Raw genomic sequence first — 14,721 nt, forward strand, 5'->3', positions numbered from 1 at the left:
CCATGCTCCCTGAAGTCACTGCTTTCATAAAACACGTTCGCTTCTGTAGCCAGCAGTTCCCCGACTTGGACATGTACGCTCTGCTCCTCCATTGGTGCCTCTGGGAGCTCCTTTCATGGGTCACCATTCATTTGTCCCTCCCCAACCTCAGCCTAATGGTGAGCAGGCATTTCTGTTGGCCCAAACTCCCGTATCTAAACTGAACCCCACAGTCGGCCATGCCGCACCTTGTCACCTTAGCGGCAAGATTCCAAACGGAGCTGGGAAACAAGGAGAGCTGGGGGTGGGGCTGCACGACAAAGGTGAATGAAACGAATCCCCACCAAATAATTTCAGCATAAAACAAGTCAAACTGCAGACTACATGTGTTATCTGGTAAGCACCTTGTGCCTTAACTCAATCATACATCACTCCTACCCCATGTCAGTTTTCTTGCTTCCACTTTTAATTCTGCCATTTTCTCTTAGAATTAGGTTTTAACAAAGACAACATGGCTATTGTTCACCAAATCTCACCTATGAATTCAGAACATAGAAATAGTCAAAGCTACAGCAAAAAATTATCAATCCTGCACAACTAATTTGAGAAAATATTTTAGTACATTTTTGTTATAAAATTCATTTACAGGAGGTTATTCACATGTACTTATCAAATTTGCTCCTGATAATACACGAAAACATAACTAAATAAACTGTGCACAATAAACCCAAGGCAAATTATATACAAAGAAGCAAAACGAGTTTGTAAGTAGAATATATTCATGTTGAAAAAACCAATATTGAAAGACAGGGTACTTTCTAAGAACGCCATGGCAAGGACAAAGCAAACAGCCATACTGTTCACCTTGCAGTAAGATTAACTACCAATAACAACACTGCTGTGACAGCCGCATCCAGAAATGCCACACTAGACACATGAAATGCTTATGCAAATACTTTCTCCAACGGGAGCAACAAACACTTCCAAACGCAACATCGGGTGGCTGCAACTCATTGGCGGAGGCCGTCAGGAGGAGGTCTGCCCCTGAGAAGGGACTGTGCAGGTGTACTAAATCTCGCATGAGACCAGGGGTGTGGTCACCAACAGGTGAACAGGATGTGCGAGAAGAGGTGTCAAATGTACCTGGAAAGAATGTCACCTGGGGGTGGCAGCACAGTGTGCATTCTGGGGAACACTTATTTCTTAACTCGGCTGTTGCATGAGCAGAGTGGAAGCAGTTCCTGACTCCAGCTGGTTTTGTCACGCCTCCTTTACAACCTTACAGAGTTTTAGACTCTCTAAACTGTCACCACTACAAGTATCTGCTAAATTGAGCATTTTACAAAGATGGCAGGAAAGTAAGCTTAAAGTAACAATGAGATTTCTTGCCAAAGGCACGTGCAGGAAGCTTACGGAGCCCCTGACCCAGACAGCGCAGGGCTCACGCCCGCACCTGTGCTTCCTTACCTGCGTGGCCAGGGACAGACTCTCCAGCCACAAGCAGGGAGCAGGGCCTGACTGTGGGCACAGGGCACGTGCGCCCCGAGTGACAGGAGTGTCTGCTCAGCAGCAGATGTCCGGACAACAGCGGGAAGGAACTGGGTAATGAAGAAGTAGACTACTGAAACTCTTGGCAAGCACACCATTTTTTTTTTAGAGCTTTTAATAATCTGCTTCAGTAGAATTTCTGACTAACACAAAGTCCTTTTTGCTAAAAAGCAGAGGACAAAGAAAATTCCACCTTGTGCACATTAATCTTCAGGGGTTTGTTTTCCTCCCCAAACGAGCTAATGGGCCGTATAGCACTCACTACAAGCCACTAGTTCTAACAACGGCCAACCGCTACTAACATACACTCTCATGTCTGTGACATTTCTAATTCACTTTGTGAGCGTGTCTGAAAAACCAGACTTTGAAATTAGGCAGCCCCTGCTCCCTTGTCCAAGTCTCTGACATCTCCACCACCACGGCCACTTTCCCTTCACAAAAGCAGCACAATGCCCTCTAATCAGATAGTCTACAAAAGCGGTGTACTTTCATCAGTGAAGACAGTTTCCAAAGATCATAGGAAATCTGTCAACCCTCTTGCTAGTTCTGAGTTCCAAGTATTTCACTCCTCTTCTACCCTTGTCTTTTAAAAGGGTGTTTCTTTCCTGCCTAACATATCCTATGTGGCCTGCCCTCATCGTTCCCAAGCCGCCTGGTGACCAGAATTCCTTGGAAAGAAGTTTAACACACAGCTTTCCAGGCTCTACCTAAAACTCATTAGCTGGAGCCTCCTGGCAATCTGCAAGCCTTCACACGCAAGCCAAGGGGGTTCCTACACAGCCACCCAGCACTATCCAGCACTTGGCACCCAGCAGATTTGTAACCCACCACTTACAGGAAGCTCACAACATGCTGGGGGTATTTGAGTGATATTTCAAGAATTATTCTTTCATTTCATCTTCTTTTATTTCAAGAAGAATTCAAATTTTAGCTGGAGAACTATGTGCTTACTAAAATAGGTAGATGAACTTGTCACAGAAATCTAACATCCTGTGCCAACGTTCGTCTAAAACTGTGCAATGTCAGCAGAGCCTTACCTAACACAACTCTGCTTCCCGAAGTTTCTCCCAGGAGACTCCAGTTGCTTTTTACTAGAACTAGAGACATCTGACCCACCAGCACGATTCCAAACAGTAAGCCAGCTTATTCCAGCTCCCCAGGCCGTTGAAGGGGCCTGTCCTACCATAACAATGGTTCAAAGGATCTGCACTCCTGCCTTTTTTTTTTTTTTTAAATATAAAGTTTCTTCTGTTGAAAATGATTAACATTTTAAGCAGGGGAAACAAAAGCATCTACTAGATTAAATTTTAAAAGGATTTTGTTATTTGCTATACAAATATACACTTCAACTTTTACAACATTCACTCCAGTCTGACCTCCTTTTCTACAGAAGAACAAGAGACCAACACTTCAAGTCTCTGACGTCAAGGACATTATTACTGATGCACAAACGCCCTCTGAAGGCTGCCGGAACTGACAGAAAGCACTCAAGATGACCGAGAGGCTCAGGGTTTGGGATGCACTTTCCATGTTTTCCAACAGCACACACATTCCTTTAAGGGAAAAAGTAATCTTATCTAAACAGTCCTATTAGCTGGTCATCTTAAGTTTGCAATAATGCTTGTGGCTGATAATCTCTGTCATTTGGCTGTACTATAAAACTTTTCTCTTCTTTGAACTACTGTCCTCCTCCTCCTTGTCCCAGCCAGAGTTCCTCTTTGTGTGATGGCTCACAGAGCTGTACTTCTCCTGGTCCCCTTCACTGAAAGCCCTGGTCTCTCTTCTGTAGCTGAGCATCCCTTCCTGGTCACATTTTCTTCTACTTGTGGCAGCATCACCACTAGCAGCTGGAGGATCACACTGCACATGAGGTTTGTGGTTGCTCAGGGTAGCTCCTTTGGCAGCGGACTGCTGCACGCTGCCCACGTCCTGGTGAATTACAGGGAAGCCTGGCTCTCCCGAGGGAGGTGTTGCTCCAGGATGCTGCGGGCTCAAGGACTGTGGATCCATTAGGCATTTCCCTTTGGCTTCAGGGCTCATGCCCATCCTCCTAAGCAGTCGTGGGTCCCGAAGCCAGTCCTGACCAGAAGGCCTTTCAGGGTCCTTTGCAGTAACAGTAGTTTCCTTGGAGTCAGAGGGGGTGTGGTACAGGGAAGAAGCAAAAGATGTCTTGGCAAATTCACTGTCTAGCTTGTTGCTGGGCAAGCCGCCCTGGGGTCTGGACACCTCTGGGGCTACAGCTGAAGGGTGAGTCAGACTTCTCTGTAGTACAGGCTTGAGTTTCAGAATCTTCATTGCATCATGTTTATAGTTTTTGTCACAGGTCTTAATAATGGCACCACGCTTCTGAGCATCCTGAATCAGTTCATTCCAATGCTCATTGTCCTTGAAAAAAAGAGAAAGGAGAAACAATTAATACCCCAAAGAAATACGTATGTGTTTGGGAAACATAAGCTTCCAGCTTTCATTTCTGAACACTTTCTGGATACTGGATTCATGAAGTATACTTTCACGAATAGATTCTCAAGAATCCATTACTCGTTAGGCAAAGCTGAAAGGAAAAATAAGTTCGAATAGAGAATGATAAAGCCATGTTACCAGAACAGAGCATTGGCTACCACCTACAGGAAAGCACTCCCACCATGTTTACCACTGGTACTCGGGCTACATGGTCGTCGGCTGCCACAGAGATCTCCACCAGCTGCCAGTAACCTCATGTAGCTATTTAAATGTCAATCAGTTAGAATGAAATAAAATTAAAAATTCAGCTCCTCAGCTGCGCCAGCCACATTTCAGGTGCTCAGCAGCCACATGTGACTAGTGGTTGGTGTACTGGACAGTGCAGACAGAGAACAACTCCAACATCCCAGAAAGCCCTCTTGGACCCTGATGATCTAGTCTGGCCTGTCTCTTGGCAAGGCTAACATTCTGAAACAGGAAGGCTTGGTTTCAGAAAGTCCCAAATTCTGAGTGTATATGACTGTTCCAGAAAGACGTCCATAGCTTTCATCCAATTCTCAAAGGCCTCCTAAACTCCAAAGGGTTAACAGTCTTCATGTACTGAGATACTATCCCACAGACATCGCCCCACTTTCTCCTTCCCGGAGGAGCTTCAGTTACGGAGGGCACATCCAAGGGAGAGCAGTCCCAGCTGCATGCATCTCTCTGCTCTCCCCTTTAGAGTCTCCTCAGCACTAAACGGCTTCCTCACAGCCATCAGAACTTGGGCCTCTTTAGAAAGAAGACTGGGCGTGAAGGAGAAAAAAAAAAGACAAAGGCTGAAGGAAAGAGAAGAAAGAAAAAGGATAGCTACCCTTGTGTGGGCTCCTGTACTAGTCACAAAGGTGGGTGAGGGTAGCAGTGACGCTGCATACAGAGTATTTACTCCCTGCGTGACCTTGGTCAAGTCACTTGACCTCTCTGAGCCTGTTTCCTCATCTGTAAAATAGGAATAATATTTTATTTAATTGATTCTAAAATGCACATTGTTTTCACATTTTACCATTTCTGAATTTGGGGTGCCTCTTAGTAAGGTAGCAGTTTCCATGTACCTAATACTTGAGGAATTCATGGCTAGGCAACTACAACCTCTTGACTTTCAGTCAATAAACCATTTAAAGAGAGACGGAGTCCAGGATCTTGCCTTAAAAACCTATCTCCAGACATCTTCTAATAGACAAGAAAGCACCCGCATTCACACTTGGAGAATGGAGATCAGAGGGTGGAAGAAAACCCCAGAAAGCACGGTGGGCACTCTGAGGACACGCACAGGGGAAGGCGCGTGCATGAACAAGGACACTCGTGACTATGGGCCGGTAAAGGATTAAGTAGTGTTTGATTCTGAAAGTGAAATACTTTTAGGAATATCTTAACCTACATAGTTTGTATTTTCTCTTTTACGTACAAGCAAGAGTGACATAAAAATCTGTGTAAAAGAGTCCTCCCTTCAATGAACATACAACAAAAATTCTAAGTGAAAATAAGGTGTTGGTGTCACAGTTTAATAGCAGCACATAAAGTAGTAACACATATTGCGATTACCGGCTTCTGGGAGTTGATACACTGTGGTCTAATGCTGACTTCACAGGACTTCCGCGCGTCTTAGAGAAGCCCTCAGTAAAATGCTCGCCCAGGGACTGGCACAGACCAGACAGGCCCAGGGGGCAGCACCAGGCTCTGCACTCGGACCTCCTTCTCCCTCAGGAGAGCCCTAGAGGCTGGCCCGGGGGCTGAAACACAGCTGCGCAGCAGATGGCCTTGCTGCTTTTCTGCCAAGTCTACTGCACCTACACCGCTATGTGATCCAATCCTAGGGTCACAAAAGCAGTGTTGAGAAAGCACTATTAGTCTTGGTTTCTAGAGGAAACCAAGTGCCTTAATCACTGATTCCGTGCTGTAAGGGCAAAAAGAAAAAAAAGGAAAAACAAGTCCCAAGGACAACAAAAGGAAGTTGGAAAGTTTAGAGTGCAAGTTTTTCTATTCTAATCTCTCTACAGCACTGGCTTCTGAGAGTGAAGATAATAATGTCTGTGCCACAGCTAGAGGTCAGTGGTCTTTGAATCTGTGTAAGTGTGACCCTGCGGCTCACAAAGACTTTCGAAGGGGGATGTGAGACTGTTTTAGGGGAATCAGTTTCCAAAGCCCAGCTTCCTATGTCCTCCCGGGGCTCTCCTGCCCCTCCACTCCATCCTTCACAATCACAATGACGCATCCACACCAAATCTGACCACAGGGTGCACTGCCAGGGCTCGTAAAAACTCCTGGCCGCCAAATAAAGGGGGCAGTCCCAACAGGGGTGCCCACGAAGGCTTCTTTATTCAGGGCATCACACAGCTCTAATAACATTTTACTTTCCAGGTTTAAACATTATCAACATTCAACTGTGTAAAAACAGTAATTGTAATAGGTTATTCAATTGACAAAGCATTTTTTAATGCTCAGATCCTATGGTCACAGGAAAAATAATGTTTTAAAAAACATTTTATTTTGAGGTATCTATAGATTCACAGGAAATTAGAAAAAAGTACAGAGAGCTTTTGTGCACCCTTCACAAAATTTCCTCAAACAGCTATGAAAAACAACTTTTTAAACTTTCAATTTATATATAAACTTTTGTGGCAGAGAAGCATAATAGTGAGATTAACAGAAAGGCTTTTATTATAAAAATATATTAATTACCCCACTGAATTTTATCCTAAACAAGTAGAAATGGAAATTCAGTTTCAAAAAGCAGAAATACCAATACTGTTCTTTATTCCACTAGACTCATTTAAGATGCAATAGATTTTTAATAGCTTTATTTTAAAATGTCAGTATTTATAATACATTAGAAACGAAATCTTTAGCACTACTTAAACTATGATAAAAAATTTTCAATATTAACTTAAAAGTAGGGGGCACGGCTTTTAAAAATTCTTTCAAAGGGATACACAAACACAGAAGAGGTAACAGTTGAATGAGAAAGACTATCTTTGAATGCCCTCTAGTGGTGTCGACCAAAATAAGGGAGACAGCTAGTAAGTTAGCTCCTCTAAGATAAACAGTGCAATGCGTTAAATAGAGAAATCAGAAAAACTGAAAGTTATGACTAACTCTGAGACAAGCAGCAAACACACTTTATTTAACTGTGCTGTCACCGAATTCAGTTCTACTATTCGTCTACCAAAGACGGAAACCTGCCACCTCATCTAGAGCTGCATCTGTGCTGACAGAGGAGCGCTAATGCCACTCAGCTCCCAGGTGAGAGAGAGCGAGCAGGACTGCTCTAAGTGCCAAAATAGAGAAGATGATCCCAGCAAACTCTTGCGAACTCCCTCTCTCTGGCATTATGTTGGGCCAGTCACAGCCACATTCACTCAGTGCTGACTAGTGCCAACCACCCTCCCAGCACTTTGCATGTGTGGATTTACAAATCTTCTCAACAATCCTATGGTGTAGATCTGTTTGAAAAAGGTCATTTTGAGAGTGTACTGTGGACCCCTGGGCCTTGAGCTGAAGAAGGGCGAGCGGTTTGTATGTATAAAAGCTTCCAGGAAGAAGGTGGTGGAGGACGTAACGACCAGGGAGAAGAGGCTCATTGTTTTGTAACCCTGAAATCATTTCCATTTTGATGCAAAATAAAAACAAGACTTCAACCCAAATTAACAATAGGCAAACTTTTGAGTTCTCTAGTCCCCAAGAATGTACCTACCATGAGGGTCCTCAAATGACCAAGGATGAAGAGGCTGTACTTGGCTCGTGTAATGGTGACATTCAATCTCTGCAAACTTGCCAGAAATCTAAGTAATTAAAAAAAAAATGTTACTTCTTTCTACAGAATGGCCTGGCATACAGGGCAGGCGGAACACAGGCAATATGCTAGACAGCTTTGCTTGGGATCCTTCTATTTCTTTCAAGTCACAGTGCTTTCTCACTCTTCTTCCCAACACAAGGTACCTGGCACAGAAGCAATTCCCATCCAAACCAGTAAATGCACAAAAGGCCTGGTGTTTTCCTTCAAGGTGAAGTATCTGTCAATTTCCTATTTTGACTTGGATGAGATACTGGAAATTTCAACAGTATGATTTTTTAAGCCTTAAAAACATCCTACAAATACGATACTAGATCAATTACCTTAAGTATATTTGAGATTAAAATATTGTGGAAACTACGTAGAAACATACAAACATTAGACAAATGTACCAACAGATCTGAGAAGAGCTTAAGAGTAACAGAACTGGTATATGACAAAGGTGAAATTTCAAATTAGCTGGGAAAGAATGGACTATTTACAAAATGGTCCTGAGATAACTGGCCTTCATTTATATATGCAGACTATCTCTAGATAGGGGCAGATATAAATTATTATTTTCTTTAAGAACAATTAAACATTTACAATCTGTAAATTCCATCTGCTTCTCATGAGAAGGAAAACATAGTTATGTAAGTCTCAAGGCCCTGAGACTCATGAGAGTTTTCTGTCACCTATTACAGTGTCCTTAGCATCTTCACTAAGTAAACTGACAGTAGCTAAGTTTAACAAACTTAGCCACAGCACAAAAATACAGAGTGACAAGGAAAAGCCACCTTATGACACAACATGGGAGAGGAACACGCCCCTACAAAATACACTTGATCCAATGATTTATTTCACTCTTATTAAACAAAGTGACAGATCCACACTGTGCCGTGAGTTTACACACAAGGGACTAAAAGAAGCAGACCTAACACTGGATAAACCTCACAACTTGAGAAAGCTAGCTTCACGATACTACACAAGTTTTTATAAAAGAAAATAAAGCGAACGATAGTGTTCTCTAACAGTGATCAAAAACAGATCTAACTCTGGACTATAAATAAGCAAACAAAGCAGTGACAGCTACTCACCCAATTGAGCCTTGTGTGGCATTTGCTCTGACACAGGTAACAATGACACAATCTTTCTGACGCCCCTGGAAGGCATCCACGGTATCTACTTCTGCTGGCCTATTTACAAAAGAGAAACATGTTTACTGGGAAAGGTAAGCTATGTATTAAATGTACATATTTATACAGTAGTATTTTTCAGGAACTTTTTTCATGGTTATCTTTTTTTATTGAAATTCACATAATATAAAATTTCCCATTTTAAAGTATACCATTTAGCGGTTTTTAGAATACTCACTATGTTGTGCAACCACCACCACTATCTAAAGAGAAAGAGAAAGAGAAACCTTGTGCCTATTAGCCATCAGTCTCAATTTTCCCCTCTCCCCAGGCCCTGGGAACCACTAATATACTGTCTGTCTCTACAGATTTTTCCATACTGGAAATTTCATATAAATGGAATCATAAAATATGTGGCCTTTTGTACTTGGCTTCCCTCACTTAGCACAACATTCTCAAGGTCCATCCATGTTGCAGCAGGTAACATGATAACAGCATGCAGCATCTCTGGGGGCAGCTAACAGTAGCAGGTAACATTTTGACCGAATATCTGATTCCTTCTGTGACCAAATATTTGATTGTACAGACATACCACAATGTATTCAATTCCTTCGGGTCTCTACCCAGGAGTGGAAGTGCTGGGTCCCATGGTAATTTTATGTTTAACTTTTTGAGGAACTGCCGAACTGTTTTCCACTGTGATTTACCATTTTACACTCTCACCAGCAATGTACAAGGGTTCCCCGCCACATCCTCACCAAAACTTATTTACTGGTTTTTTTTTTTCTTATAGTCATCTGGGTGGGTGTAAAATGGTATCTCATTGTGGTTTTGATTTGCATTTCCCTAGTGAGGATGTGGAACATCCTTTTACATGTTTCTTGGCTATTTATTTATCTTCTTTTGAGAAATGCTATTCAAATCCTTTGCTTATTTAAAAAATTAAATTATTTATCTTTTTTTATTGAGTTGTATGAGCTTTTTATATATTCTGGATGCAAAACACTTAGCAGATATATTCCATTATTTTGTTGAGCATTTTTGCATCTGTACTCATAAGCGATAATGGTCTGTAGTTTTCTTTTCTTGTAGTATCTTTCCACGGCTTTGGTATGAGGGTAATATTGGCCTCATGCAATGAGTCAGAAAGTCTTCCTTCCTCTTCTACTTTCGGGAAGAGCTTGAGAAGGACTGCTGTTAATTCCTATTTTAACGTTTGACAGAACTCACCAGTGAAGCCTGGTCATGGGTTTTCCCTGGTTGGGAAGTATTTGATTATTAACTCCATCTCTGTACTTTTTAGAGGTCTGTTCAAATTTCCTATTTTTTCTAGAGTCAATTTGGCAGTTCGTGTGTTTCTGGGTTAAGAAACTTCTGAGTTAACGATCTTCCAAATATTTAATGTTCATTATACCATTGAGGTAAAAAGGAGACAGAAACTTGATCTTCACCCTATCTGTAAAGGCACTAAAAAGGTTAAATAATTTACTCCAAGAAAAAACGAGACTTCATGAGTCTTGCTAGAATTAAAATTCAGATGAACAACTCATGGAACTAAAGGGAAGGGCCTGGAGAGTTTCTTGGTCAATTCCATTGTCAAGTGTAACGGTGACAACATGCCAAGCGGCAGGAGGCACTCTGTCCACAGAGGCTACAAGAGTAACCACTCCCTACCCAGCACAAGGCCATTGAAGCCAGCGTCTCAGTGTCCTGTGCTATACTACCATGCTCTAAGACCACTCCCGAGAGTTAGGTTTCCATTTCTTCTTTCCTACTATCTCCTCTTTTGTCTTAATTCAACAGAAAAACTGGGAATATCTGTAAAAATATAGATGTCTCACCCTTTTCCGTCAAACTCTTTGTCCAAATCTTTCTGAATCATCGTCTTCTGAGCTTTGTAATGGGTTATTATGCCAATGTTTCGGAAAGTAACATCTCTTCTTTTGTCTTTAATAAGTTTAATTATTTCCATTACCAGTTTTATTTCTTGAACATTTACATATGAGCTAAATAAGATGAAAAGAAAAAAACAAAACCACCACCAACACATCAAAACTAACAGCAGTCCAATTGCTAACTTAAGTTGCAAACAGTAAAGGGCAGACAGGTAGGTCTCATCTTTATTCAGTCAGCAGTGACTCAGAGAGGCTGTTATAATGACCACTGGTATCATATATGAGTAAATATAGGTGCCAAGTGAAACATTAAGTTAGGAGAGAGAAAACTTGAGTTTGGAGTCAACTAAAGTTTAAGTACCAATTTCTTCATTGGTTAAAACAAGGAGAGCAACAGTAAGAACACAAGTATTTATAGTAATGAAGACACAAATAATAACTAGCTAACATTAAGGATTTACTGTCTTCCAAACACTGAGAAAACTGCTTTACATGTATTATTTCCCTTAATTCCCCAGCACTGGCCATGCAGACCATGCACCACACAATCGAGGGGGCATCATCTACACAGACTAAATGAGACGTGGCCCCCAGAGATGAACAACACGGGGTCCTGCAGCAGACTCATATCCTCAACGTCTGCATCTCTGGCCTCCTCCTGCACTCCCAACTCAGCTTCCAACCTGCATGTGTTCCCTCATTACACCCCAGAGGCAGGACGTACGGACACTGGGGGGTGCACTGCGCCTGCACCTTTATTCCTGGGCCACTTTAGCTGCCTCACTTTACGAGCCTTAAATACTCACTATCCTAACTTCAAGACTTACTATTAGACAACTCAGTCAGCTAGCTATCTCTTCCATCCCTGAAATCTTTATTTCCCTTGGTCACCTCACAGGTCAGCATTCCTCTTGTGACCTTCCATCCCCCTAACACTTACGGGGCTCAGTTCTCAATCCTCTGCTCCATTCCAGCAGGCCCCACCACAACCTTTACAATCCTTCTGGCATTGCAAATCCTTGGCCAACTGCTTCTCTGTATTTCTATCTTCTTCAGTGAATGTTCCCTTCCTCCACTTCTATTCCTATCTGATTCTCGCTGGGGAGACCACCTGCTCTGAAGCTCTCTCATGATACGAAGGTGGAATTTCTATTTCCTCAGACTTCAGGATACGAGGTGGCATCTGTGCCTACACTACAAATTGAGCCTCCACACTATTACTCCTCTCCCCTCTCACAAGGAGCCCTAGCTCCTCCTTTCCTAATCAGCAACCACCACTTCTTTTTGTTGTCATTCACAGACCACCTGAACACGTTCCCTTATTCACAATCCACCATCTAAGTATTGTCCACCCTCTGTCTCACACCTTAATTCAAATGAACCTATAGTTATCCTTCACAACACTTCACCGAACTGGAATAATGGATTCCCTTGGTGATTACCTGGTTAATGTCTCCTCTATTATACCACAATAGCCTTGCACTGGGGCCATGTCTGTTTACTCACAGCTGTGATCTCAACAAGGATCTACTCAAGCACTTACCACGTTAGGAAATATGATCCCTATTATACAGTTAAGAAGAATTAAAAGGCTGAAACACTAGAGAAAGATATCAGTAATTTGTGATAAAAAAGGAGAAGCTATCAACCTTATTAAATGAAAATTATTGTACCCTAGCACTAAGTAGAGAAACGTGTATGGAAAATGTTTTGAACATAAATATGAAGAAAAATAAGATAACAATTCTGGGACTGTCACTGGCGATTGAAGGAAGAGAACATACTCATTATCCCGTCTTTCTGAACCATCTCCGACATCAAACACAAGGTAGGGTTGAAATGGCCAGTCTGACGAACACCGACTGGTCTCAGTTAGTCTACAAAAAAGCAGCCACCATTCAGAATACAAGTCAACTTCTACAAAAATATTTTTTACATTATTATTACCATATTTTTTAGGGAAGGGAAGGAGCTGGGAAAATAAGGGGACAGAAGGACCTTCTTTTAGTTAAATGTGTCTTAGTGCAAGGTACAAAATGAATTTTACTTCTATTCTAGCGCTGGGGAGAATCATCTATGTAATGAAAATATAACAATTACTCATAATATTACAGTAAGCGAAAAAGCAAGCCACAGAATACTATGTAGAGTATGGTGTAATTTTTTTTCCCCAAAAATTTAAAAAGAGAAAAAGTAAAAAAAGATATGCATAGTATAAGGACTAGAAGTAGACATAGCAAAATGTTACCAGTGATTACTGCTGGGTTGCATAACATAGGTGGCTCCCCCCACCTTCTTTTTTTGTTTATCTGCACATTTGCTGCAATCAACGTCACTTTTATAGTAAGAAAAAATTATTAAACCTTTGATTTATGCTTTTTATGATGAGACTTAAGAACATAGTACAAGAGCTATTCTACCTAAGCAGCTAAACCTAGAAGTAAAATACGCTACCAAGCAACGAATGGAACCCACCTATTTGTTTTCAAGCTTTTGTTATACACATAGTTAGAAGGGAAGAGACATATGTCTGGGTGCATTCTGTACTGAACGGTGAGCTGTAAAATCGGGAGTCTGCTGATCACGTTGTGCTCTACATTCTCTTCCAGCAGTTTGTAGAAGCGAGCCATCATCGACTGGTCATAGCCATAATCCTGTGCCTTCTGAAAGAGGGAAAATAAAATAAACCTCCCAGAATTTGTTTTTACTTTTCCCATTATTATAAAAACTATTACTGAGCTCTAATCTGTACACGGCAAGGTTTAGGTGCCATTACCAACAACCAAAGATTCAGAGAAAGATGATGTTTCTGACTCGGGCCCTTGACTATAAAAGTTGAGGTATTTTGTCTTTATTTAGAAAACCCACATACTGCTTAGGAAAGTGATGACCTTGGGAATGATCACAACCGAAGCCATTTTGAGGCTAACAGAGGTTACCTGAAAGAATCACGGGAAAAGAAGCAAAGAAACGTAGCAGAGATTTTAACAATTATTTCCGGGGCATGCTCTCACAAATAGAAACACTGAATGGCATTGTAAACGAGCCTTTTAAAGACCAATTTCTTTAGCCATCCATCCAATATATACTGAGCAGACCCCAGACACTGTTAAGGTGAATAAGATTAAGTCTCACAGAACTTATACTCTAGTGAAGGTGACAGACAGTTGACTTAGTAAGTTGATTTCATAAACCTAATGATGGGTTACATCCTGCAATCGTTGAACTATTTTCTGAATTTTCTTCAATAAGCCTGTATTATTTTTGTAATACTTCCATAATATTTCTGTAATAATTTAAAAAGCCCTAATGGAGTTTTCTCATTTTTGCTGTTTTTAATCAATCATCAAAGCAGGCATTAAAGTTGAGGCCTATCAACAACCCTTTCACTACATGCCAAGGCCCTGGAAGACAGAAGCTGTGAATCAGTGAATTTTCGAAATGCTGCACTACTTAAAGGAACGCAACACAGAGCTGGCTCTTCACTATTCCCCATGAATGAGGTCACCTGCAGCAGCTTTCCCCCGCTAAACAGGTTTTCAAACAGGGACAGGTGTGCTTCTAGGCTACAATCTAACATGATCACACATGCGTGCTCAGATGTCAAAGAACTGCACTACCATTGTGAATAATTCCAAACTGAAAAAGACAACAAAAACAACATGCATTCATCTCATGACCGAAAAAAATGCTTTGAAAATGACCTCTTCTCTGGGACTGTTTATGTAACCACTACTCTATATTTGCACAAATAATCTACGTATTAGTGAAATATTCAAATTTTATTAGATTTCAAAACCATGGTCTAGACCTATTCAGATTACCCCAAACATCTACTGCATCCTGATTCCGGTGTGCATTTCTAGGAGCCATCTTTAGTGAGATTAAAAACAAT

The 14,721-nt window shown here is 41.5% G+C and overlaps 1 protein-coding gene across 24 annotated transcripts in view; it reads right to left on the bottom strand.

The window, feature by feature from the left end:
* Positions 1 to 423: 423 nt before the first annotated feature.
* The window catches only part of SETX (senataxin), a 79,201-nt gene continuing 64,903 nt past the window's right edge, over positions 424 to 14,721 (bottom strand). For all 24 annotated transcript variants that reach the window (XM_070251930.1, XM_070251935.1, XM_070251938.1 and 21 more), the window contains 6 exons: positions 13,302 to 13,489; positions 12,611 to 12,703; positions 10,773 to 10,937; positions 8,893 to 8,991; positions 7,718 to 7,805; positions 424 to 3,912 (listed from right to left, as the gene is read on the bottom strand). In XM_070251930.1, the coding sequence (XP_070108031.1) occupies positions 3,181 to 3,912; positions 7,718 to 7,805; positions 8,893 to 8,991; positions 10,773 to 10,937; positions 12,611 to 12,703; positions 13,302 to 13,489 (1,365 nt within the window). In that variant the 3' untranslated portion in view covers positions 424 to 3,180. The remainder of the gene's footprint in view (positions 3,913 to 7,717; positions 7,806 to 8,892; positions 8,992 to 10,772; positions 10,938 to 12,610; positions 12,704 to 13,301; positions 13,490 to 14,721) is intronic.

Source organism: Equus caballus, chromosome 25, assembly GCF_041296265.1.
Source record: "Equus caballus isolate H_3958 breed thoroughbred chromosome 25, TB-T2T, whole genome shotgun sequence".
Taxonomy (NCBI): Eukaryota; Metazoa; Chordata; class Mammalia; order Perissodactyla; family Equidae; genus Equus; species Equus caballus.